The following is a 25,011-nucleotide window of genomic DNA, read 5'->3' on the forward strand; positions in this document are numbered from 1 at the left end:
TATATACCAAGGATTCCTTTAATACTCTCTGAAAACACCTGCACATCTGCATTAGGAGTATATACACAAGAATAAGAAAGAATGAGAAGCAGGTTCACACGATACGTCACGTAGACAATGAGTAGAAGACTGGAGAAAATAATCTAAGAACTTTTACTCACCAATAGTTCAGACTCCAAATGCCTAATGAATTTGCCCTGTTCTTCACCAGCAGAAGACTTGCTTTAATTATTCAACTTTCATAAATGTTTAATAATAATAAACATATACTTCGACTGAATCGGATTTCCCATTCTGGGATATGTATTTCATTGTAATCCCGTGAATTACGCTTGCAGTACGAACCTGGTCGATATTGAGGCGAAGTGGCATTAGTGACACTCTCAGGCAGCACTCCTGTGGCGACCGGCCAGACTCTGGACGGACGTGTAAGGCTTTAACTGTCAACTGCAAATAAGAAAGAGAAAAACATTCTTTCCCCAATCATATTATGGCCTTGTTTTCATTTTAAAAAGGAAAAACAAAAAAAATGGAGGGAGGGAATCCCACTTTGATTCCCTATGTTAGAACAAAAAGTGGGGTTGTTTACCCTTTTTCTTTAAAAGCCAGTATCAAACTTTTTTGGGTCACATACTGCCTAAAGAACCTGATGAAAGATATGGATTCTCTTTAGAGGAAAAAAATGTCCATAATGTACGTGCAGTCTCAAAGGAGTCTGCTTAGCCCTGAAGCTAACCTCGAGCCTGTCTTCCAAGGACAGCCGCTATGCCATTTTCTCCCAGAAGTCCTGACTGAGTCGTTTCTATTCCACTCAAATTTAAAGTGTTAGAAATCTGAACACTTCCGGCAATACCAAATCTTTTGAGTAGATCACTGTGGACTTCTGGTTTTCCTCGGTTTTTATTATATTGGCAATTATAGATAATGGAATCTAGAAGTGACATGCAAAATAATTTTTGAAACATAAAACTTTAAGGAGCATATTTAAAAGAAATTTACATACTAAATTTAGAAAAAATATCCAGTGATTTTCCCCAATCTAAATGTTCTGAAGTTAGATATAATAAAACACTTTTCTAAATATCACATAACAAAAAACTTTTACATCTTACCATGTTGGAATGAGCTTTCCGAGGCATTTCTTTACTGCAGTACAGATACAAAAACTTATTCATTTGTGACGTTGCCAGCCGGTCCCGAATTTCGAGGTCCTGCACGATGAACGCCTGCCGGGAGACGGGGCACTCCGAGAGGCTGGCACCGCGCCCTGGCTGGCACGGCGGGTAGACCTCATGCTGGAACTTCACCTTCGCAGACAAGGAGAAGGGGGTGCAGAGCAATCATTGCATTTCATTTAAACTAGAGCTTCTCTTTATGATACAGAACTCCACATTTTTGAAATCAAAGCTTTCGATTCCACATTCAGAGAACAACGTAACACACCATTTGTTCACGTATTTATTGATCTTTGAGTTCTCTACCACACAAGGATAAGTTTGACTGACATTTATTTGACCTTGGGGAAATCCCTGTCCTTTTCAAGCAAACCCTCAATAGGAATCAGACATAAAATTATCATCTTGCATTCCTTTGAAACTGCTTGAAAATCCACCAGTGGAAGCAGATCCAATTTCCAAGGAGGGCAAGGATACGATTAAACAGATGGAACTGGCATCACCATTAATATTGCCACATTAAGCACCCCAATCCATGATGCGCTGACATAATTAAATGCACATAATGTCGACGGCAGCCCAGCCCTATTGGTCCCTAGATGTTCAGAGGACCTGACGCATGTGTGATCCCACAGCTGGCCTTCCCACACAGATACCCCAGGGCGCTGGTCCCCAAAGTGTGGTCCTGGGGAAGTAGGATCAGAGTTACATGAGACTCATTAAAAATGCAAATTCATGGGACCTACCTCAGACCTACTGAATCAGAAATTTTGGGGCCTAGCACCCTATGTTTTAACAAGCCCTCGAGGGGATTCTGAATCTTGCTCAGGGAAGAGGCACTAATGAACCCCACTAATGCCCCTACTTCAGTGCAATTTGCCTTTCAAAATGCCAGCTTACCTTGCTTAACTGTATTTCCATTAAAAAGTCATGGTTTCTTCCTTTTCCCCCACATACCATATTACGTCCATGTCTTGTGGGTGTGTGAGAAGGTGAACTGTGAGGACTACTATAAATTAAAAAAAAAAAAAAAAAACCTCTTTGTTAAAAGACTATTCAAAGAAAGGCAATGAACAACATCAGGAAAAATAACCAGATAAAAACAGAAAATGAGATTATAGCACTGTCAGAACGCTGCCACGAACTGTATCACCACAAATCAAAACTGCATCTTTTCTACTTTGGAGACACTGAGAGTGTGGATTTTATTGTTGCCATTATGGAAAGCGTCTGCTTGCTAAACAGAAAAACCTAATTATGATGTCGGTGTTCACATCGAGGAGAGATATGGACATGAGACCTCCTGACAAGTTCTTCATATTACATATAGTAAAACTGATATTTTTAAAAATCACGACAAAGCTGTGCAAATGTGACTGCGCTGCGAAGCCTTCAGCCCCAGCCCGCCCGGCGAGAATGCCTGCCCCGCCACACCTGGTCCCCCCAGCCTCTTCCAGCACTACCGAGCAATGCGTCCATTCAAGGAGCATATCAGGAGCATCACTGCCTCTGCTTGGTGCCCAGCTGGATGCTGGGGACTCGGCCCTGCATGCTCCGTGCCTCCTGATGCGCACACGGCACCTCGCGGCCTTCATCTGCTCACATAAGTATCTCTCCCTTTCGAACTGAAGGCAGGGTCTAGACTGTATTCGTTTTAGTGAATGTGCCTAACAGGCTCTGGTATGTGGTGGGCACTCGAAAATTTTGCTGACTGGAAACCACTTAAGTCACCACATTTTAGTAAATTACAAATATTGCAAATAAGTTTACAAAATGACAAACTTTTAACACTAACATTTTAAAGAGTAACATTTAAATTACAGTTTTTAATATTACTTTATCAATAATTCTTAAAATGATGCACACTATGTATTTTCTATGAAAAGAACATATTGCCTGTCGAATAAACTTACGCAGAAATTAACTTACATATGACTTTTAGCTGGAGAAGTAGGAGGCGCTGTTCCAAAGTCCTTTCCACCATAAAGATGCCAAACTAGAGAGACTTCTTTAACAACATAGCGAATTATAGGAACGGGAAAGTGTACTGGGGCTCTGCTCGTCTCTGTCTTCTTAACAGGCAGGCTAAAGTAATTCTCTCTTATCACAATTGCATCATCGACCATTATTTTTACAACTGGTTCTTCTTCCTTTTCCTAAAATAAACAGGTACATACATCCTGTTTCACCTCAAACAAACCACTGATTATGCTGCATATCTCATGGGGATTTTAAATTTGGCATTCTTTTTAGTAATTTCAATACATAAAATAAGTACAGACACAATTCACATAAGATATTCTGCATTATTAACCACAACATGGACTCTCTTTCTACTCTGTGTAAATCACTCCATAAGAATTTTTTGTAGTCTACAATTTGGCTTTTACCACGTGATTGACAATACGAAGGCACAGATTTAGTGTGTGAGTGCGTGCGTGTGTGCTGTGCATCTGTGTAGTACTCTTTAATTCAAACTCAATACTGCATCTCAAATCTGATATACTTCATATTGACCCAATTATCATGTTGCTAATAATGAGCTTATTCTGAATTTGATTGTTTTTATTTTTTTAATTTCCCAGAACCTGCTATACTAAATACACTTACGTTACTACTGGCACATTAGTACATGTATACACTAAATGATTCATTTTGAATGGGTTTCAATTCCAGCACCAATACTTAACCATTTTGGTTAGTAACGTGTGGATTCATTAAATCCAGACGATGCTTTTTAAACGTGAGCATAACTCTAAAATGGAAATTACATATATCGACCAATCATCAGCCTTCACGCAAACCACATCTTACCTTCCCACTTCCTAAACTAGTAACTGCACGCCGCTCTCCTTTCTGCCGCTAAATTTCATACCCTGAACAGTTATCTTACTACACACACCTATAGTTCAATAATCTAGGCAGGAAATTTTGCAAATATATAACATTCTTCTCTGAGTCTCTGACAGATGCCCCACGGAAATAGTAAAGTATAACAAACATTTATGAAGCATTAACAGTAAATTCTGAACTATCAAGAGTTAACAAAATCTAAAGAATCTTTTTCATGCACCCTTTGAGCAACTCAATGTGTAACACTATCTTAAGGCCTCAATTATATTATCAATTTATTACCTGAATGGTTGCTCTTGGTGCAAAAAGAATGCAAAAGTCGTCGTTTTCAGTGGGCACACCTGTCATCACGTCACCAATAGAGTGGTGGGTAAAGGAGGAGTAAGTGGGGCCGGGCTCCTGGGGCACATTCCCACTCTCATCCGGAAACAGGAAGAGGTCTGAACAACATGGCTCCTGAACATGAGATTTTTCATCCAAAACACCTAGGTAAAAAGATGATAGCATTCAGATGTGGTACATTCTGAAACATCAACGGTAACATTAGTCAGCATTTTAACCACGCGTCAGACACACGTTGTATGAGTGCTTTCACCTACAGTACCTTTTTTCCTCCAACTACCTTCTGACTACTAGTAAGACTAGTAAGTTTAAAGTTCTCTAAGAAACGAGTAAACGATGATCTCATGAAGTTAGTCTCCCCTTAGCTACCTACGCACATCAGAGAAACTCAGGAATTCAGTCAGCGGTCAGCGCTGACTGGAGTTTGGTTTCAGCCGGAACTTCACACTGACAGTTCTGACCCGTGGGTGGGGCTCTGTAAGAAATTTCTTGGACAATACTGCACAGGGAGGGGAAACCGGAAACACCCCGCAGGGCTTCATCTGAAACGACAGGAATTCTCTGCTGACAGCGGGGATGGCGGAAACAGCTGCCGAGCATGTCTTCAAGTGACTCCCAGCCACAAAAAGACTACTTCTTGGGGTGCTGGATACCCACACAGGACACCTGTTCTCGGGTAGGTCTCTCAATGCGAAGTCCATAAAAGCATGCACATGCACCAAAATCTCCTTCATACATTCATATTACGTATTAGATTCACCAGGTCTTTCTCCATTCAGTCATTCAAACCAAACACTGTGATATGGACTGAGAACACTAAGATGAATAAACTGACATTTTGGCCTCAAGAGGCTCACAAACTAGATTTTAAATACTTCTGTGGCAGCACCCTGAACTTCCTTACACATCCTCGTAAGTGTCCAGTCCCTAGTACAGAATCGTGTATATTGAAGCTGCTCAGTAAAGTCATTAAATATTCCTTCCTATATATGTAGGTTAGCCACTAACATTAATTACAACTAATGTGGTACACAGAAAGCTAAATGTTCCCATTTGCTTCTTTAGTTCTAATTTATTCTAAATTAGAACAAAAGCAACATTTAATGTTCAACTTTTATAATACCAAAAACTATTTTTTAAAATTAAGGCTAATAATATAAATAGCTAAATTTATCCAATGGGAAAACAAATATTCTTCAGATAGATGCTTCAAAAAATTTCGATGCTTCCACTTGGTTTTCGAGGCTCCCTAACCATCTGGTTCCTCCCTGCCTATCCAACTTCATTGTCTAATTCTTTTCACTAAAACGGAACTTTGTTCAGTAACAGCCTGAGCTGCTGGATGACAAAGGCTCATGCATGCCTTCGTCCCAGCCCTGCTAATGTTAATGACCTTGCCAGGATTACCTTCTCTCTCCCCTCCCCATACCTAAGTCCACCTTCTAAAAGCCAAATCATCTCACTTTCACTAAAGTCTAATGAATCAATTCCAATCCTTTCAGAAAAGGAGAGTATGAGACATGTTCTGAAGTATTTTCTATTTTACAGTTTCTGAATCATTTTAAGTACTAGCGTCGGTTTGGTTAGTGCTACTTTGTTTTACTAAACCATAAGCTATCAGAAAACATAAGCTTTGCTTTCCACTTTCTCTGTGTCCCCACCACACTCTGGCCAGTGTTATTTATCTACCAGACACTCAGTAAACACAAGATGATTGACTAATAAACGTCCACCAAAACTCAGGCTCGTCTTTCCTTTAATAAGTTACTTATTGAAGACTTTATAAGAACACAAATAATGTAAGCCTTGACTACAACGTCAGTGCTTCCAGCGAGAAGTCCCAGTCAGTCTCACCGTTTGACTGTGGTTTCACAGACGAAGTGGCTTGGTGCATGTCAATCTCCTCCATAGCATCACTCATCAAATCTCGTAAAATTTGTTGATCTGCCTCAGGAAGTACTGGACCTCGTGAGGATGACCGACCACTGGAATCCACCTACAGTTAAAAAAAAAACAAAAAACAAAAACTAATTACAAATAAATGAAATTGTTCTAAAAGCAAACTTTTTTGTCCTAGAAATATACTACATTTTATAGAAACATCAGAAAGAGGAACAAAGTCATTTTTCTATGTTCTACCCAGCACCTGCTACCTTTTCATCTTAAGTTTTTAGTATCATCATCACCCAACACCTACTGGCAAAGAGAAATAAATGTGTCATCGCCTCAAAACCAGCACAGGAAAGTGGGATCTTGAAGAGGCAATGCATTAGAAGGGAGGGAAGGTGGAAAACACAGCAGGAGAGGTGGGGGAGAGGGGGTCTCACTCCGTCAAGTCTGGTCTGCTCAAATCTGCTGGCTACGACAGCTTTCACATTTTTGAGACAAAGTCACTGCAGGCCCAAGCCTCATTTCTTGGAATGAATAGATACCTTATGACAGCAGGGGGCATACACGAAAGGAGAAAGCCACCAAACAGTGATTCACGGGGTTCAATTCCAGCACTGAAGCTCAACCATTTCGGTTAATGACCTGTGGATTCAGTAAACCCAAATCATGCTTTTTAAATGTGAGCAGGACGCGAAAATGGAAAGACCCAATTTGAAAGAGATAATTTAAAATAACTTTTAACAAACTGGAGAACGTTCCCCAAAAGAGAATCGACAGAAAGGGAGGATCGTAAATCACCTTATCAGTGAGAACACAGCAACAAGGATGAATCGAAAACAGAAGCGTAACGCAAATGAAGTGTAAGGCCGCCCTTAACGAAAGCAAGGCCAGGCCAGTCGGACCGTACCAGAGGCCCCGGAACCTACGGGCACTGAGAATTCTGTTCACAGAAGAGGTGACGAATAAGAATAAAAACACGATGAAAAATAAAAAAAAAATACTTAACAAATGGGACATTGTAAGAGACAGCAGAGAGGTGACACGTGGGGACATAAGAAAGCACTGAACCAGGAATCAAAATATCTGCGTTTTGTTGCTGTTTCTGCTACTAATTAGGCAAAGTGCCTAAATTCTCTGAGTTTTAACTTATTCATCTATAAAACAGAGATAATAATCTTTAAGCTCTGCATCACACTGAGTTAAAGAAAATCATCTGTGAAAAGTATACTGAAAGCTAGACAGTATAACAGATAACCAACATGTAGGATAATATTCTATGAATAAGTTTTCCCGTAATAATACTAACACCGGCCATCTACCTTCTCTCAGCATTTTACATACGACTTTCGTGTACCAAGCTCTTACATGACAAATGTTTCTTTTTTCCCTAAAGAGAGATTAAAATAACTTAAGTCTGGGAAAAAATATTATGTTGGTTGAGAAGATTAATGTTCTGAACATCGAAGAGTTGAATGATTTTCCAAAAAAGCCCATGGAGTCACCTTTTCTGACCCATCGCTCTGAAGGTAAAGCATAGATGGGTGATTTCTGAGTTTCTTTTCTACCTGTGGCTGTCATGAAGGCCTCACTGATGTAAACGTGTCACTCGCGTGGCAGGAATAGGGTAGGGGAGAAGTTAATTCTGACGGGTGATGTTGCCAGCTGTACCTTCGTCCTTCTTTCAGGGGCTCCAGGCTTCATCTCTGCCTTGTTAGCTGCATGTAAGTCCCCATAGCTTGCAATGTACTGAATGAGATTCATTAGTGCAGCACAAGAGTCTGAGCACGTTCTGATATGGACAATGTCACTGGAACAGTGTAATTCAAAGCGCGAGTCGGTCTGGACAGGACACAGGGAAAAAAGGATGAAATGTTTTCCAAACAAAAGAAAAAATTTTTTTTGCATAGGTTTATACTGAATAAAATATGACAGTCTGTCTTGTCATAGGAAATGTGTATTTATAACTCAATTTTAAAAGTTTATCTATTTTTTACCAAAATTAGGTAACTAGAAAAATATTAGTCAATACTTTTTTTTAGTCTCTCTTACAAAAAATAAAATGAATAAAAATTTCCATTCATTTATTTTAATAGCTTACTTGCTCTCCATCAGAATCAGACTTCACTGCAGTTATAGTTAATTCCAAAAGCCCCATATCCATCACACGAACATAATCTAAAATTTTAAAAAGTAATAAAAATGTACTTTAATGCTTATCCAACCAACACCTAATAAAACAAGCATCTCTTTCCAATTCATGGCAGGCATGGCAGGCGGTGCCACAAATATTTATAATGCAATGAAAATATTGTTTTATCCACATAAATCCTACAATTCACTTCAGAAATAAAACTTGTATTATATTAGAGTATAAATAATTTGATGCGTTTAAGGACATTACAAAGTCAAACTGAAATTTAATAAAATCCTTAGTTCACTGGCATTATTCCAGAGTTAAAATGCTTTAAAATATTCATACACACAAATATAAAAGTGCATTCATCTAGTGCATACTTCCATTTTTAACTCTTACCTCTATTCAGATTTACAGTGACAGTATTACATTTGTCAGACAGATGTAAAGCAGCTTCATCCAAGATTATTCTGAGAGAAAAAGATAAAATCAACATCTAAAAAAAACTACCTTGACTACATGCCACATGATCACAGTATACTGTGTTCTATCATTCTTTCTGATAAATTATCAGTAATATGCAGCTTCTAATTTATAAATGTCATGTAACATTTCTTTAAAACTCACTGTTTATGGAGTGCTAGAAATATTAAAATGGTATTAAAATGAGATTAAATCACCTGCTCAAATTAATTCTAAATTTTCAGCAGTTTTTTTTTTTTAAATAGGTGCCCAAATTCACCAGGTTTAAATTATAAAAATAAAGTGTATCAGGTATTATGGGGAGTTAATATATTTAAAAGTAAACTAACAGTCTCAAGAATTAATTTCCTCCCTAAAAATAAAATACAGCCATAAATAGAAAAGATAGGACAAATTATCTGAGAAAGAAATGTGACAATTAGTTTTAAAAAATGTTGACTTTAACGAAAGATTGAGACTTTAATCAAAGGGTTTTGATAAATGTCAGTCAGTATGTTTTCAACAGTTGCATTTATTACACAATGGAGTTTACAAAGGTACCTGAGAGTAGAAGACGATTTATCCAAGGCAACACTACTTGAAACGCTGAATGTTTCAACAGTGAGAAGAGATCGAATTGGCAAGTAAAGAGGCCTAACACCAAAAAGAAACAACAGAACGTCAGTCTGCTATAATGACAGAAACATCCTTTAAAGACCATTCTGAAACCCAACTCTGTATTTTTTCTAAAACTGAGTACATATTTTAATTAATAAAATTTTATTCTGTTTCACTTGTGAACTGACCTATAATCGAGTGCACAGCTCCAGAGGTGAACGTGAAAAGTCGTAAATGAAGCTGGAGGACTATATCCCAGAACAGGTTCATCAGCAATATTCAAGAAACATAAAATCTATAATCACAAAAATATAAAATGCCCTGCTTTAGAAGAAAAAAAAAATTTTGATATGATATCATTAAGACCAATGTAAAACAAAATATCTCACAGAAAAAGCAACCATTTATTGGAAAATCATAAAGCTAAAAGAAAAAAAAATCATTTTTAAGGAATACCTTTCAAAAGTATTTGCAAAACTAAAATTTGAAAGAAAAAGGCCCATCCAACAACTGTAATGCTATAGAAACCTGAGAAAAATCATCTTATGAAACTAGGTATGTATAATACACTTTTACATTATTTTGCTTGGTTTTACATTATTTTCTTAAAAAAAAAAATTCCTAACTGCTTAAAACTATCCATCTGGTTTCTATACAATCCATTGTCAGGAGTTCTTTATCCGTAATTTATACATAGTTCAGTCTGAAAACCAGTCCCTCTCACCAACATCTATTTTCACACATTTCTAATCTAAGTAAACAAGGAAATTAGACTAAAATCTCTCCCTCACAGCCAGTTCAGTGTTCATACTAACCATCTCTCTACCCCCAGTGTACAAAGCTATATAGACATATAGATCCAGACAGGGATGTATAGAAAGATCTCCCCATGTTCCAGTAGCTAGGTAAACAGATAAACAAACTACTTCACGTTTCCTGAACGCTTTTATGAAAAAAGCCTGAAAACATTCAAGATTAAAATAATTTATTTCCCAGCACAAGGAAAAAGTTCCTCTTTCTAAGGAAAATGAATAAGAATCAGTGTACAAGTTTTTATTCTCATATAAAGAGTTGAATTTTTACCCAAATTTTCCTCTGAAAAACAACCAACTGTATCTCATTAACCATCCACAATTACTAGACTGGAAATCGAGTACAAAAATCCCTTATAAATGCCTCAAACCGTGTTATTGGCTTAGAGATTAGTTCTGAAAGCATAGACAGCTTTCGGTGCAAGTTGCCACGTCCTGTATTGCTCCTCTGGGCCAGGGGCTCTGCGGGTCCTGGCATGGACCCCCTTCCTCCTCGTGACAAGAAGGGCAACTCTGTCCTTGTGATGTCTGGGGACCAAACCGCCAAGGTGAGAAATCCGTCCCACTCTGGAGTGGTGATAAGGTCCTAACCTAAAGGTGGTTTATACAGGAGTGTGTGCTTCCTGATAATTCACTGAGCGGAACATTTATGATTTGGGAATCTTTCATTATGTATATGTCAATATACAGTAAAAAATAGATTGACACATACATATGGCTCTTACCTGCTCATGCCAGCTGAGCCCAGAAGGAAGCATTCTGTGCTGGAGAGTGGCTCCTTTCAGTCCCACGGCAATGAGAAATTCCTACACAAAGCAACACAAAGCATTACAGTTGTCACCTACATCCCCCTCTAATTCAAAACTCGACATTTTTCTGAAAAAAAAAAAAAATGTGTTGCCTTTTATGCACTCATTTTAGCTAGTAACCAAATTAATGGCAAATATTTAATGATATAAAAGTATAAAACACAAACCTTTGTGTTGGACTCTGATTTATCAGACAATATTTTAACTGCAACAGAAAGCATATTCGAAGTGTCTCCACCAACACCATCAGAAGCAGCTCTACAGAGGCCATCTTCTTCAGAGGAATAAATAGTAGGTTCCAACCAATGTGGGCGGGTTGCACTGGGCAATCGTATTTCTGCAGGAAGAATCACTCCATCCACTATACCTACATCCGCATTGGGGTGAAAATGTAACAAAATGTTACTTGAATTAGTTCACAAACTTCTATAACTAAAAACAAAAACCCATGTACTTCACTGAACATAACATAACATAACGAACCAACTGGGCATAAATGACCCATACCTCATACCTCTACCGACGTTGGGAGGACTGGCAGCACCCAACTTCAAAAAAATTAAGATTTAAAATGTTAAGAAGATTAAATTTAAATAGGAAAATCTGATAAACTTCAAGAATGTGCAAATATCTCATGTCTATTTAACACAGGGAATATATTCAAAGAATGGTAAATTCAGTATCTGCTACCAAGGGAATACTGCTTACGAAAGAATAAAGAATGTGAAGTCCCATCAACTGGCCACTGGATAATAAGACATGGCATATCCATAAAATGGAATATAATTTGGCAATAAAAATCAATGAAATACTGATACACTTGGCTAAACCTTGAAAACATAATGCCGGTTGCAACAGATCATATATTGTATGATTCAAATAAATGAAATATTGGGAATGCACAAATCCATAGAGACATAAAGTAGATGAATAGTTGCTTAGGGCTGGGTGAATGAGAGGGCTTTGAGGCTTCTAGCTAAAGGGTACAGAGTTTCTTTTGGGAGAGATGAAAATATTTTAAAGTTGATTGTAATGATAGTTACACAATTCTGTGGAACACTAAAAACTACTGAAATGTATACTTTAAATGAGTGAGTTGTATGCCATATAATGTATGCTACATGAATTATAGCTCAGTACAGTTATTGCAAAAAAAGGACATAAACTTCTAATTTACAGTATGTATTACTTTGTCAATGGAATCAGAACACCCCACAGAAAATAATTTCTAATATCAAAGTTCTATTCTCAATAGATTTTCGGTATTAAAATTTAAACATGTCTAAACAGAAGTGAATAAAACACACATATTTAACATGTGTCCTACCTTTGTGGTATAGACTGAAGCTGCTAGAATGAAGGCAGATGTAGTGCTTGTCATCAAAACCTTCATATTTTGTCACACAGAACAACGAACCACTATTGAACTCTAACCAGAATTCACCATGCTTGTTTTCCAAAGGATCTCCGTTATCTTGCTATAAAGATCAGACAAGAAAGACATTATTTAAATGCAGAAAAATAAGAATGACCTGAGTCTCCTTCTTGATTTGGCTGAAGAGAATCAAGTGGTCTGACTCTTGACCCATCCAACACGGTGGGGTTACAAACTGAGTAATTAAACGCTCTGTGAGGCCTCTTCTGCCAAATGAATCCCGTAGTTCACCCTTCTTTGTCACGGACACATTACTAGTCATGGCCTCAAGAGCAGAACCAGCACATGTTCTCCAAGAGAAGGTACGCATGATGTTTGTCTTCTGACTGGCAACGAAAGCTAAGTTTCCACAGTTGCTGTCATCATGGCATGCCTCAGAAAACTGATCGCGTCGGTCACTGAAACAACCTCAAACCACTCACTGCTGGATGTGTACACTGCGGCAGATTTAAAACAAAAATACAGTTGGGAAAAACACTTTGTGTGTGTAAATCCTTACCTTTACATCTGTAAACACTGCCATTAACCCGTGATTAATATTCAAAAGAACTGAGAGAAAACTCTGCGAGTTCTTGTTCTGAGAGTCTAGTTTTTTTTTCCTGCGGGAACGATAGTTGGGATCAACAGTAGAAAAATACTGCAAAGTCTCCTCCTCAGATCCACTTTCCTCATCTAAGAGAAACAGATATCCCAATTACATGGCTCTGACAGCTTATTAAAATAAAATAGCGACTTGAATTTCAGACGGATATTTTACAACCTGTTTATTTTTACAAAGGATCTGGTGTAACAATAAAAACGGACTTGCTATGTTTTTTCATTTTACTACTGAACTTCAGACGATATATATACTACCACTATAAAGATAACATATTTAATAACAATATTCTCAACATACAGATAGAAGTGGGAAAATATGTTAAAGATACTATAAAATAGTTATAAATGTGAAGTCATCCAAGAAAGTTTTAAACCCATCAATTGAAAAAGCTACTACTTTATTAATAAACCAGGCATTTACATCAGAACAAATGTAAAATATATTACCATAGTGAACTGTAGACTTAAATGGACTAAAACTATCTTTGTTGAAGGTATTAATCAGTTGACTGGCTACCGAAAGCCCAACACCGTATGAAATATTTTCAAAAGTCTCCACGGGTGAAGGAGCTGTTGGTTCCCACAGCAGCAAGTCATTAAAGATTCTGAAAAGATAAAGTTTAAAATAAGCACACGACCCCTAGTTCGACTGGAGGCAAACTAAAGAATATCTCATTAAAAAGTCGCATGGGTAGTAATTTTTCTAAATGGTGAAATAGAAATTAGGTTCTACAGAAGGATTTTATGTTAATTATGTTCATATAATGGTAAAATGGCTGATAAGACTCTAATGCACGGCAGTGAAAAAGAACTTAGACACCGAATTAGAGTCCTGCCTAGTTTTACTTGCGTTACGTGCACTAAAGCACATATGTCTAAATGCATTTAACGAAGGAAGTTAAAAATAAAAACCCATAATGAACAAAAGAAAAGACTGTTCGCATATATGCGTGTGCTCTGTAATGACACAGGTCACATACTGTGCCGTTAGAGTCCCCCATCAGTCCCATGGGGCAGCCAGGGGAGAACCTTTACTCTCATCTCACACTTGAAGAACCTGCCTCACAAAGGTTAAGTAACCTGCCCAAGGTCACATTGCTCATTAGTGGGAGAACTGGGACCAGAGCCCAGATCACGTCCAGCTCCCAATTCAGTTCTTTTCCATTACTCGCGTTCTCCAGAGATATCTGCTTTTTCTCTCAACAGAAAGCACAGCTTTGTGGGAAGACTGCGTGAGGTAAAGAATGCATAGGGGACAGACAGAGAATTCTTCTCACTAGCTGACTCAATACTAGTGACTATACCAGCTAGGCTAACACCACATCCTACTTTTTCAAAGAAATGTTTGTCTTTACTCAGATGCCACTGTCACCCATGCTCTATGTTTTCAAGAACACTCAGACTTTACAATGTCTCCCATGAAGCTTTTTGTTAGATTTGGACCCGGAGCATTGAATTCACAGGCACAGAATTCAATCACAGCACCTGCAACACGCTCCTTTCGTTTCCTGTTTCCCCTGCCTAGACCGCGGCCCCTGCAAGAGGGGGACCTGTGTCTCAGTTATCTTTATATGTGTCTAGCACAGCAGCTGTCACAACGCAGGCACTGACGGTCTGATGAGGAAAGGACCAGTGGCTTCTGGCATGCAAGGACTGCCAAAAGCACAGACTCGCTGCAAAGCCTAGTGCGAATACCAAGCAAGGCGCCAGGCGGTGACACGGCCCTGACCCCAGCCAGCGAGAGGCCACCCGTCTAAGAACTTCCTGGGCCAATTCCTGAGCTTCTGAAGCCCTGGAAAGTATAAATTGGGGCTGTGGCCGCACTGTAGCTCTCATGAGGCTGTAAGCCACACCCAAAAGGACTCTTTTTGGAAGCATTACCAGCTGAAGGATGCCAGGGACAAAGGGAGAAATATCTCATCTCAGACAATGACAACTGTGCCCCTAAACTGTGTGATACTCAACTGCCTCACTGCTTCTTTGGCAAATTTATCGAAACAAAAAGAGTTTAAATCCAGATCTCAGTCTAAATCCCAATATAAATAAATAATAAAGGTATAATAAAGTACTTTTCTCTGGAAATGTTCTTCCTTTACGTTATTGCCTACAACCATCCTCTTATTTTCATAAGTTAAAGAGAAACTATCACTTAAAATAAAACCTGGAGTTTTATTTATTTTATTTATGTGACCTATAAATAAAGTTCCATATGATTTTACAGTTTTCCTTATTTGTATTTTGGTCTAAACACAGCCTTATACCATTAATACTATAAAACACTGGGTGATGCATTTAAAATCAAGCAAGAAAACACAAGATAATTAAGGACACATCACCATGATTCTGTGTCTATAGGCCTAAAACACAGTAAGTGCTCAATAAACATTTGACCTAATAACACCAATTAGAATTATTTTTATATTCTAAAGGACTTTTGACATAGAAAAAATTCTCCTGTACATGAGACTAGTTCTAAAAAGAGTGCCCTGTGGTGAGGTGACAGAGGGCAACCAGCCAATGTGAGCGCAAAGGAAATAAATCCGTCACACACATAACCCAGTTACCAGACACGCTGGTTAGGAAACGGCAATGACAGGAGCTCATCACAACGGTAATGACTCTGTAATGACACCATATGGAGTACACACAAGTGTTAAGTGATCCTAAAGCGAGGAAAGAAAAGGAGGAACAGGGGGATGGGAGGCAGGCAGGCAGAAAAGTCCATTCCAAGGATTCGAGTGATGTGTTTAAACTCACCGATTATAAAGTTTCTCATAAAAGCTTTTGTTAGGTAGTGTCATATAAATATTGGGTAACGTAAGTTCCAGCACATAGTGAGAATTGCTGATTGCTTTATCCTGAAACTCTGTCATTTCTATAGGGTCTCCTGGCATCACCATCTAAAACATAATAGGTTAGTGCAAAAAAAAAAAAAAGGTATCACACAACCATTTTATGTTTAAAACAGTAGAAGCATCTTATTCTATGCATAGGACTTGGTATGTCGGCAAATAAATAAGCATGTAACTTTTAACCCAAAAAAAATATCAGATATTCACTGATTTTGGAGTTGAAACCTAATATAAGTAGTATACGAGGTACTTTTTTAAAGGTAAAGAATTGAAACCACTGCTGTGTGACACAGGACGACCCCTCGCTCCACGCTCACACCTTCACTTACCTGTTCGTTCTCAAACATCACTCTGCGGGAGGAGAAGGGAGAGGGGGCGGGTCTCCTCAGGTCGCACACGTCTTTCAAGGAGTGAGCCCCTCCGTCCTCCTCTTCCTGATAGTGGCCGTCGCCCTCCTCTGCTTCCTCGGCTGCTATTCTCTCCAAAATGGAATGCAGGGCTGGCGGATTTATTTTCAGTACAATTCTGAGAGCAAAGACAATTTGAAAACTCGAGATCTACACATGAACTGCAAAGCTTTAAGTTTATGCAAATATAAAGAGAACTGACTGAATCATTAATAACGGGATTTGGCTTCTCTACAAAGTCTAATTATATCTCATCTAACCTCTGTGCATGTTGTAAACTTAAAAATCTGAAATCGATGAAACAAAAAAAGGGCATTACCATTTTATTCCTAGCTAACTGAAAATCTGATCTTTTGAGGATAAAAATGTTACTTTTAAATTTCATTAAAAGCCAGCAAATTTTACCTGAGAATTCTATTTATTCTCACTAAACCCAATCCTTCCACATGCAGTCTGTTCTGTCATTATGGAATACTTGCATATCTAGGAAACCTTGTGTTCAAAAACTATTCAACTCTAAAAGGAGAGATTGATTAGGGATATTTTCAGATCTGCAACAAAGCAATCTTTTCCTTTAGGATTTCCAACAATCAAGGGCTCCCGTTACTCCTCTCCTGGCAGGTCACCAGCACGAGGCTTTGTGGTCTCCTCTTCACATCAGCCCTCATTGAGATGAGGCGCAGTACCCTCAAATGAGGAAAGGCTTTTTTTTTTTTTTTTACTAAGTAGGTGGTACCAGCTGGTTCTAGTTATAAACTATCACGACTGTTTCCTAATTTGCAGACATTCTAGTGTAAACTGTGCTTCTAAATTACCTAATTGAAGTAGATCTACTTTTTATGATGAAAACTCTTACTCTAAACTCCTGCCCCTTTTCAGGCACGGACCGCTAATGTCTGTCTCAGGAGTCTGACAGGTCTGATACATTAAGGGTTGTGGTGTAAAAGGCCGACAGGAAAATGGCTCAAAACATAACTTTTAAAGAGGCTTCAAATACTAAGTTTTCGATATAATAATGGATTATTATTTCAAGTAAACTAAGTTCTCTTAAATAAAATTCAAGCCCATTATCAGGCTAATTTAATCTAAGGAATGATCACTCCTAAGAAATCTGAGGCAGTTGTTCTCTAAGTTTGCCTGTAACCTGGAATCATGTGGCATAATGTTTAAACTAGACCAAAGCCCAAGCTCTGTCTCAGAATCTTGGGGTGGGGCCCAAGAACCAGCATTCTGTAAAAGCTCCCCAGATTGGAAAGACACTGTCCCAAAGAATCACTGACTGTAAAATTCATTTGACAACAAACCAAATGGTGCCCAATGAGATTTCTACTGCAGCCTCGAACTATTTTTAAATGGTTAATGATTCATTTGTCCCTCTACTTATACTAGATAACTTGAGACCAGAGAACACATCTTAAACTGCCATCTCTCACAATATCTAACAGACATCTTTCATGGAGTAGTACTCAATGTGCATTTTTAATTTAATTTATCCACCTTCCTCTGGGTTCTCTCATCAAGGCTGGATATTTTTAGCTTAAATAGCCAAAATGTCACTTCAAAAGACTACAGCAATTTATTTTTGAAAAGAAAATCTCATTGAAGGTATGTATCATATCTGTTTGTTTACTCACCTTGGCCAGTCAAAGTCATCTGACGATGTTGTATCTCCATCTACTCCACTAGACACATGGAAAAACTTAATAGATGGCTCTCCTTTATCTTCTTGGAATGACCCTAATAAAATAAGACTGATTAACTGAAATGCCTTTCTTCTCAGGGGCTAAAAAATACTTTCATCCTTAGGGGAGCAAAGATCTTTAAATCAGGAACATATGAAACATGAAGCTCTACAGCATTTTTTCATTTGTTCCTTTTTCATGTGTACGTGTGGGGAGACAGGATGAGCAGACAAATTAAAGATGCTGTTTTCTGTTCGAAGTCAAATTTTTAAGAACCAGTATCTAAAGTGTAAGGTGTATAATGATGGCACAGTAAATACAGCAGTTACTACTTCTTAAGTGCCACTTAATGACTGTTCTTCATGAAAGTTTATGCAGCTAACCTAGGAATACAGAGGTAATAACTGCAGGTCTTAAACATCTACTTTGTATCAAGCACTGTAAGAATTACCTCTATTCACAATAACCCTACACGTTTTTTCATTCGATTTTATAAAGAATGACTTTCATTCAGAATAATGAGTTTCTTACCACTGGAAATAAGGAAGATCAGATAATCTCTAAAGGCCCTTTCATAAAGTCATAATTGGCAGCTGTCAATTTTAAATCTCTCTAAAAATGTGTAAAACTCAGAGAGAAGGGGGAAAAAATTCTGCAACCTATTCCAAGAGAGGAAAGTGAGCAAAGCAGGGAAGGGGTACGGTCCGGGGGAGGGGGATGGCAGGGGAGGGGGATGGCAGGGGAGGGGGATGGCAGGGGAGGGGGATGGCAGGGGAGGGGGATGGCAGGGGAGGGGGATGGCAGGGGAGGGGGATGGCAGGGGAGGGCGTGGTTAGAGGAGATGGAGTGGCAGAGGGAGGTGTGGCGGCACAGGTAGGCTGTTAGGGAAATATGGGGAAAAAAAAACCATCAGAATCTTCCATTCTAAGTGTATATATACTCTTCATTAGCTGACAATAGCAAAGTAATACAGAATAACTTAAAACAGGTTTTACAAAGAAAATCACTAGAGATTAGTGTGATGGTAAAAAGCTCAAGCTCTAGTGTCAGACTTGGCTTTGAATCTTGATTCTGCCACTTACCACTACATGACCTTAAAAGGTCTCTTTTCTTAAGTCTATAGATTCCTCACTTACAATGACAAAAATGACTGGAGAGAATAAGCCTACATAACTATGATGAATAAAGGAAACAGCATAGTGTGCGTGAAGAGCTTGGCACAGCAGCTAACGAAGTGGCACTCGATTCCGGCTGCTGGCGGCCACACAAGTGGTAGTTGGTAAAAATGTAGACTATGGTGCTGCGTTCTCCTGGAGAAAAGAAGTATTTTACCAAACTGAATAAATCAACATGCTTAATTTCTTTTCGAAAACTGACATATCACATATTTATATACAATACTGGAAAAAAGCTGTTACTCTAGTTCTCTGTCATGTTCTCCAATTTTATTGTGATCTGCAGCTGTCAAATACTTTTTCATGCTGTAAATCTCAGCAAAAGGTGTTTGTTTCTAGTCTAGCTGCTCTGTGGGCACATTCAGTCTTACCGACTAGTTCTCTAAAGGTAAGATCCAATTTAATTTGTTCTGGGGTTGATCCTCCTATGAACTCAGTCTTGAACTCGAGATCTGTGAATGCTAAATGAAGGATCTCCTTCTGAAGTGACTTCTTAAACCATGGTCCTCTTTCTTGATCTGATCGAAGGTCAGGGATTGGGAAGCGAACAGAAAGGTTTAATGCTGGTGTAGCAACTTGTACTGATATCCGACAATTTGCGGGATTATGTGAATCATCTAGAAATACTTCAGTGAAAGCCTTGTGCTAAAACAAAACACATCAAAAAATAGGCCAAAATGTTAAATTAAGTAAATAAGCATAAGTGATATTAGTATTCAACATTATAATATACATAATCACAATTTCCTCATTCAGTATAATACACTGAAATATAATTCAAAATAACTACCACATCTTAGTTTAGTAATAATGAAATTTTATAATCCAACAACTATATTCACAAAAGCCAAAACTATTGACAAAAGGTAAACCCTCACACACAAAAATAATAAAAAATAAAAGCTAAATCAAAATGAAGACACAGGCACAATAGATGTATAAATATCAAAATACGGAAAAAAATATGTAAATTAGTTTATCGACAAATTCAATATCATTAAAAATCACTACAGTACCCAATATTCAATTGGAAGTATTTATCTACAAATACGATACTTTAAAGACTCAACGTGAAATCAGATGATTTATGACAAATGCAAAGAAAAAGTCTCTAATCTCCTAGATGAGAAAGTTCTCTTTTATACTAAACTTGGATTTTTAACAAACCTATTCTTTCTCTCCCCTTTTGACTTTCCTATATTAACCCCCTACTGCAGCAAAAGTAATGCAAGAGATGAAGCTATCATCCCAATGCATCTATGACCAACAGCACATACGGGTACACTAGTCCCACACAATAACTAGCAACTGGTGACAAAAAAGAAAGCTAATTTAATGTGACTATCCACCACGAACTGAGGAAGAAGCCAACAAACTACAAAAACGAAATTTCTTTTCCCTTTTCTTTTTAACTAAGGTTGTCTTTGTCTGTCCCCGGTTCCACAGTTCCAATACTCCTAATGGACTTCTCACAAATCTGACTTGATTTGCTTAGAAAAGATACCAGGCACCAGATCTAAGTACAAGTGATATATTGCAATGCTCAATAACACAATATACTAAATTGTGCTCCCATTTTCAAAAGTATATTTTATATTCTATGGGCTGTATTTTATAGGTGGTTGGTTCAAGTATTCTGTGAAAAGTGTGGATAGATAAAGTTTTAAAAGATATTATTATAACAGTTTATAAAATTCAGATAAACACAGAAAAGGAAAGAAAATCTAATTCTTCTACTCAAACATAACCAACGCTACCAACTGGTATATTTCAATTCACTCTTTTCCTATACATCAACTTAAACAGTTGGAATAAAGATTTATGTGAAATAATATGTTCTACTTTTTTACTTAATACTTCTTCATGAGCCTTCTTCATGCTGCTTTGACATCTATATGACCATCGTTTAAAATGAGCACACAGAATTTCACTCAGAATACTGGCAAAACTTATTTCACGAGTCTAGTACGCTCCATTTTTTATCATTACAAAGAATGCTATTTTAATAATATATGCTATTTAGTCTATTAAGAATATTTAAGCTCAGAAATAATCCAAGTAAGCCTATAAGCTAGCAATAAATATCAGTATTTGTAACTTTTGAATACGTACCAGACTGATATGCTTATTATATGAAGTATACATGTGAGATGCCATCATCTCCACTGTAGTAAGTTTCTGTGGTTGAAGCAAGGAATTTAACCTGTCCACAATACTGATATCCAGCTCACAAAATACTGGATTTAACTTAATTTGTAATTCTGCCTTCTGAGGAACAGAACTAAGTCTTGCTTGATTACCCTTTAAAAAAAAAAGAGGCATTAATAAAATCACTAACAACACTGTGAAATTAAGTTAAAACCTTCTGACTGTGAAAAAAATTTATCAAATCAAAACTTACAGGCAGTATTCACAAAAAAAAGATCTCTTACCTGGGGTCCTTTATTCTCAGAATGCTTATAATGAAGCTGAAGACACACAGGGGGGTGGGAATCAATTCGCTCTTTGGAATGGAACATTAAAAGCTTAAAAACAAAAATAAATTAAATGTAAGATGCTATGCTATCGCTAACCATATAAATTAACATAAGTGCTAATATAACAGTGAAAAGAACTTTTGAAGTTAGAAAACCTTGCTTTAAGTTTCACTGTCACTACCAATGTGAATCTGAGACAAGTTAAGTTAATTTCTGTGACAGTATATCATTTGCAAAATATAAGTGAGGATTCAAGTAAATTAATGCTAAAGAAAGTGCTTTGAAAATAATATATAAGGGCAAAATAACAGCAATAAATGTCATATCGATAGTTTTGTAAAGTTTAAGACACACTATTAGAACAGGAAAAAAAACAGACTAATAAGAAACATGAGACATTTTGCTTGTCTTGAATAGTGCTTATTAGCACACAGCAGGCATTCATTAAATATTTAATGAATAGAATTCTCCTGAAATTAAGAGTGCTTAGAAAATGCATAAATTAAAGTCATTTGTCCCACAACCTGTCTGCCATTCTAAAAAACAAGTCAACTAGAAATTAAAATTTTTAACAGACTCTTATGGCCTTGAATGCCATACTTAAAAATCTGTTTCAACAAAACACAAACGCTTACACACACACTCCCACACACACAAAACTCCTCCCCCCAAAAACTCTTCCTATATGACTTCCTATACCTTTTTTAAAGAAAATAATTGCTGTTCATATGATTCTTAAAAAGAAAGATTTAATGAATTATCCCAAAGGAAACATATCTAACATTTACCTCTGTATAGTGAGGAGAAACAGAATGAAAATCAGTGGGAAACAGGCACTCCAAAAGTTCCATCTGCCCAATGGACATGTCGGTACTAAAATATCTTGAAGTGGATCTTTGTCTTTGTTCATAGGATACTTTGATGCCAGTACCTATAAATCTATCGTAAGAAATGCAACATTTAATAAGAGTATCCACTTATTTCTAGATTGAACATGAGTCAAAGAATAGCATACAACTGTTAATAAAGTATAAACTACCTGCCTATTCTGACAAATTCAAGTTCTCAGTAACTATTCCAAAAATAGTAACAAGATTACTTCGAATTTCCCATTTCCTGATATAAGCTAAGGAAATCAGTTCCGTTGAAAGGAAATGATCCAGGATTTATTTCCCAGCACTGCCCTTCCTTCTTCCGCATTTTAAAATTTACACTGCAATGTGTAAAATCTTTCAAATCTATAAATACATGTAATAGTTTCTTAATTATCTAAAAAGATCATGGGATATTTTTAAAACTTCAGTCAGTAGAGCTCAAATAAAGGTCTACCTCTAGTTTTTATTGCTTTTGTTACATTTCCTACTGACAAATACTTACGATCTTGTCATAATGGGAAGAAAAAAATGTTTCTGTGGTTTGATTATAAATACTATGGTACTAAACTGCAGAATTTACTAGGTATAAAATTTACTTTGCCTATTAATTTTAATACTTCAAAAAACTTAAAAGTTAAAAAAGCCCAACGTACTTCCTAAAAATATCAATGTGTCTAAATTATTGTATAAAATAACTAGTGACTTAAGAATTTCTATGTCATGCATTAAAATAAATAGCATTTGCACATTAACAATATCAAACTTAATTAGCTCCTCATCTACTAGGATTCAACCCATGAAGAAATCATTGGCTTTTTGGACAGCTTTGTTTTTTTTAAGTAGAAGGTGGCATCCAAGCTCGGATTAGTCTTGGCATCACTGCCCCATGGCCAGTGGCATACAAATCATTTTCAAGTCCCTTCTTTTTAGTTCATTCTACTCTCACCACCACCGCCATCTCTGCTAAGCCAGCACCAATAAGAACTATTTTTATGATTTGTAATGGTGTCAGTGGGCATGATGGGAAAATGTAGTCAAAGGAAATTTGATAAGAGCAGGACAGGGAGCTAAAGAAAAGACAATTTCCCAACTCCAGATTATCTAGATTTTATATCTGAATGTTTCACATGCCAAATAATGTCAATGATAGATTCTATGGCAAACATCTTTGCAACATTGGAAGAAAATCTCATTCATTCCACTCATTTACAAATAAAATGTGAATTAGAAAACAAATGGAGATAGATATATGGATACAAAAGTCCACATTTGGTTCTTTTTCAAGGATTGTTAATAAATAAATAAAGAGCTTACCTAAGGTGATCATGTGAGCAAGCTTCTGCAAACACTGTTCGGAAAGACTTCAAGTTGTCTGTTGAAAATCTTGCTGGATCAATCTTTTCTATACAAGAAAAGAAAGCTATCGCCAGCGGTGTCAATGGATTAAGGTTCAATGACGTCTCAGGAGGAGATAATGGATCAATGTGAAGTACAGAGACTGAAAAAGTTCCCACAGCTAGTCTAAAAATAAGTTCAGGCCTGGATTCATCCACCGAAACAGATCTACATGGGAGAGCTGAAATATATGTGTTAAAATTATACACATAAAATTTAATACGTAACAATTCATTATTAAAAAATTATAAAACATTTATTCATGTATTAGTTTTCAAAAAAGGGTGATCACACAACAGTTTAAATGATATTAAACAAGTAAAATAAAATAAACTATTGCCTTTCTGTGTTTTATATCCAGGATCACTTGGTACTTGAAAGTACAAAGGAGTATGCTACAATAAGAAACATATGAATAGAGCTTTGCATTCATAAAATTGTATTGGAAAAGTCAGAGATTAACCACAAGCTTCTTACCAAATATTCCTTTAAGCCTTGTGTTTATTTCAATTAAATTTTACAGAGAAGAAACCTGAGGTTCTCTTTCAAGGGTATGTAAACAGTGAAACAAAAATCAGATGGTTGACTGAGACTCCTAAACTGCAATAACAACATAAAATTTATTGTGTACTTTTTATTAAAAGTATTTAAATACCCAAAGAATACAGGGAATGGGCAAGTATACTAAAATACTTCACAAATACTTCACAATGAATTGTTCAACAATGCTTCATTTCCTTTCTAAACTTTATTAAATGGCCTAGGCCCCCAACCCTCAAAAATTAATGAAGGAAAGAAGCAGCAGAATGGCATTTTTAAAAAGGCAAAAAAAAAAAAAAAAAAAAAAAAACTTTTTAAATCATCAACAAACGTCTCATTTCCACTTACAAGTCTTCTGTAAGGGTGCTGGGTGAACTAGATTGGATGGCAACGCTGACCCTCTTACTGGCTGTTCCTTATGATGATCAAGGAAATCTCCCCATGTTGGCTGAAGCTATAAAATAATTTTTTTAAAGCA

General features: G+C 37.1%; 1 protein-coding gene across 3 annotated transcripts in view; it reads right to left on the reverse strand.

Moving 5' to 3' along the window:
• ATG2B (autophagy related 2B) overlaps window positions 1-25,011 on the reverse strand; it is a 56,874-nt gene that overhangs the window by 15,453 nt on the left and 16,410 nt on the right. For all 3 annotated transcript variants that reach the window (XM_036238893.1, XM_036238892.1, XM_036238891.1), the window contains 25 exons: window positions 24,882-24,987; window positions 23,913-24,174; window positions 22,512-22,662; window positions 21,679-21,771; window positions 21,359-21,547; window positions 19,618-19,891; window positions 18,024-18,126; window positions 16,312-16,507; window positions 15,888-16,030; window positions 13,578-13,735; window positions 13,030-13,202; window positions 12,423-12,573; window positions 11,263-11,462; window positions 11,012-11,092; window positions 9,663-9,769; window positions 9,418-9,510; window positions 8,794-8,864; window positions 8,359-8,435; window positions 7,929-8,099; window positions 6,225-6,366; window positions 4,311-4,513; window positions 3,105-3,331; window positions 2,076-2,184; window positions 1,113-1,307; window positions 346-447 (listed from right to left, as the gene is read on the reverse strand). In XM_036238893.1, coding sequence (XP_036094786.1) covers window positions 346-447; window positions 1,113-1,307; window positions 2,076-2,184; window positions 3,105-3,331; window positions 4,311-4,513; window positions 6,225-6,366; window positions 7,929-8,099; window positions 8,359-8,435; window positions 8,794-8,864; window positions 9,418-9,510; window positions 9,663-9,769; window positions 11,012-11,092; window positions 11,263-11,462; window positions 12,423-12,573; window positions 13,030-13,202; window positions 13,578-13,735; window positions 15,888-16,030; window positions 16,312-16,507; window positions 18,024-18,126; window positions 19,618-19,891; window positions 21,359-21,547; window positions 21,679-21,771; window positions 22,512-22,662; window positions 23,913-24,174; window positions 24,882-24,987 — 3,777 coding nt within the window. The remainder of the gene's footprint in view (window positions 1-345; window positions 448-1,112; window positions 1,308-2,075; window positions 2,185-3,104; window positions 3,332-4,310; window positions 4,514-6,224; window positions 6,367-7,928; window positions 8,100-8,358; window positions 8,436-8,793; window positions 8,865-9,417; window positions 9,511-9,662; window positions 9,770-11,011; window positions 11,093-11,262; window positions 11,463-12,422; window positions 12,574-13,029; window positions 13,203-13,577; window positions 13,736-15,887; window positions 16,031-16,311; window positions 16,508-18,023; window positions 18,127-19,617; window positions 19,892-21,358; window positions 21,548-21,678; window positions 21,772-22,511; window positions 22,663-23,912; window positions 24,175-24,881; window positions 24,988-25,011) is intronic.

This window comes from Rousettus aegyptiacus, unplaced genomic scaffold, assembly GCF_014176215.1.
Source record: "Rousettus aegyptiacus isolate mRouAeg1 unplaced genomic scaffold, mRouAeg1.p scaffold_m13_p_3, whole genome shotgun sequence".
NCBI lineage: Eukaryota > Metazoa > Chordata > Mammalia > Chiroptera > Pteropodidae > Rousettus > Rousettus aegyptiacus.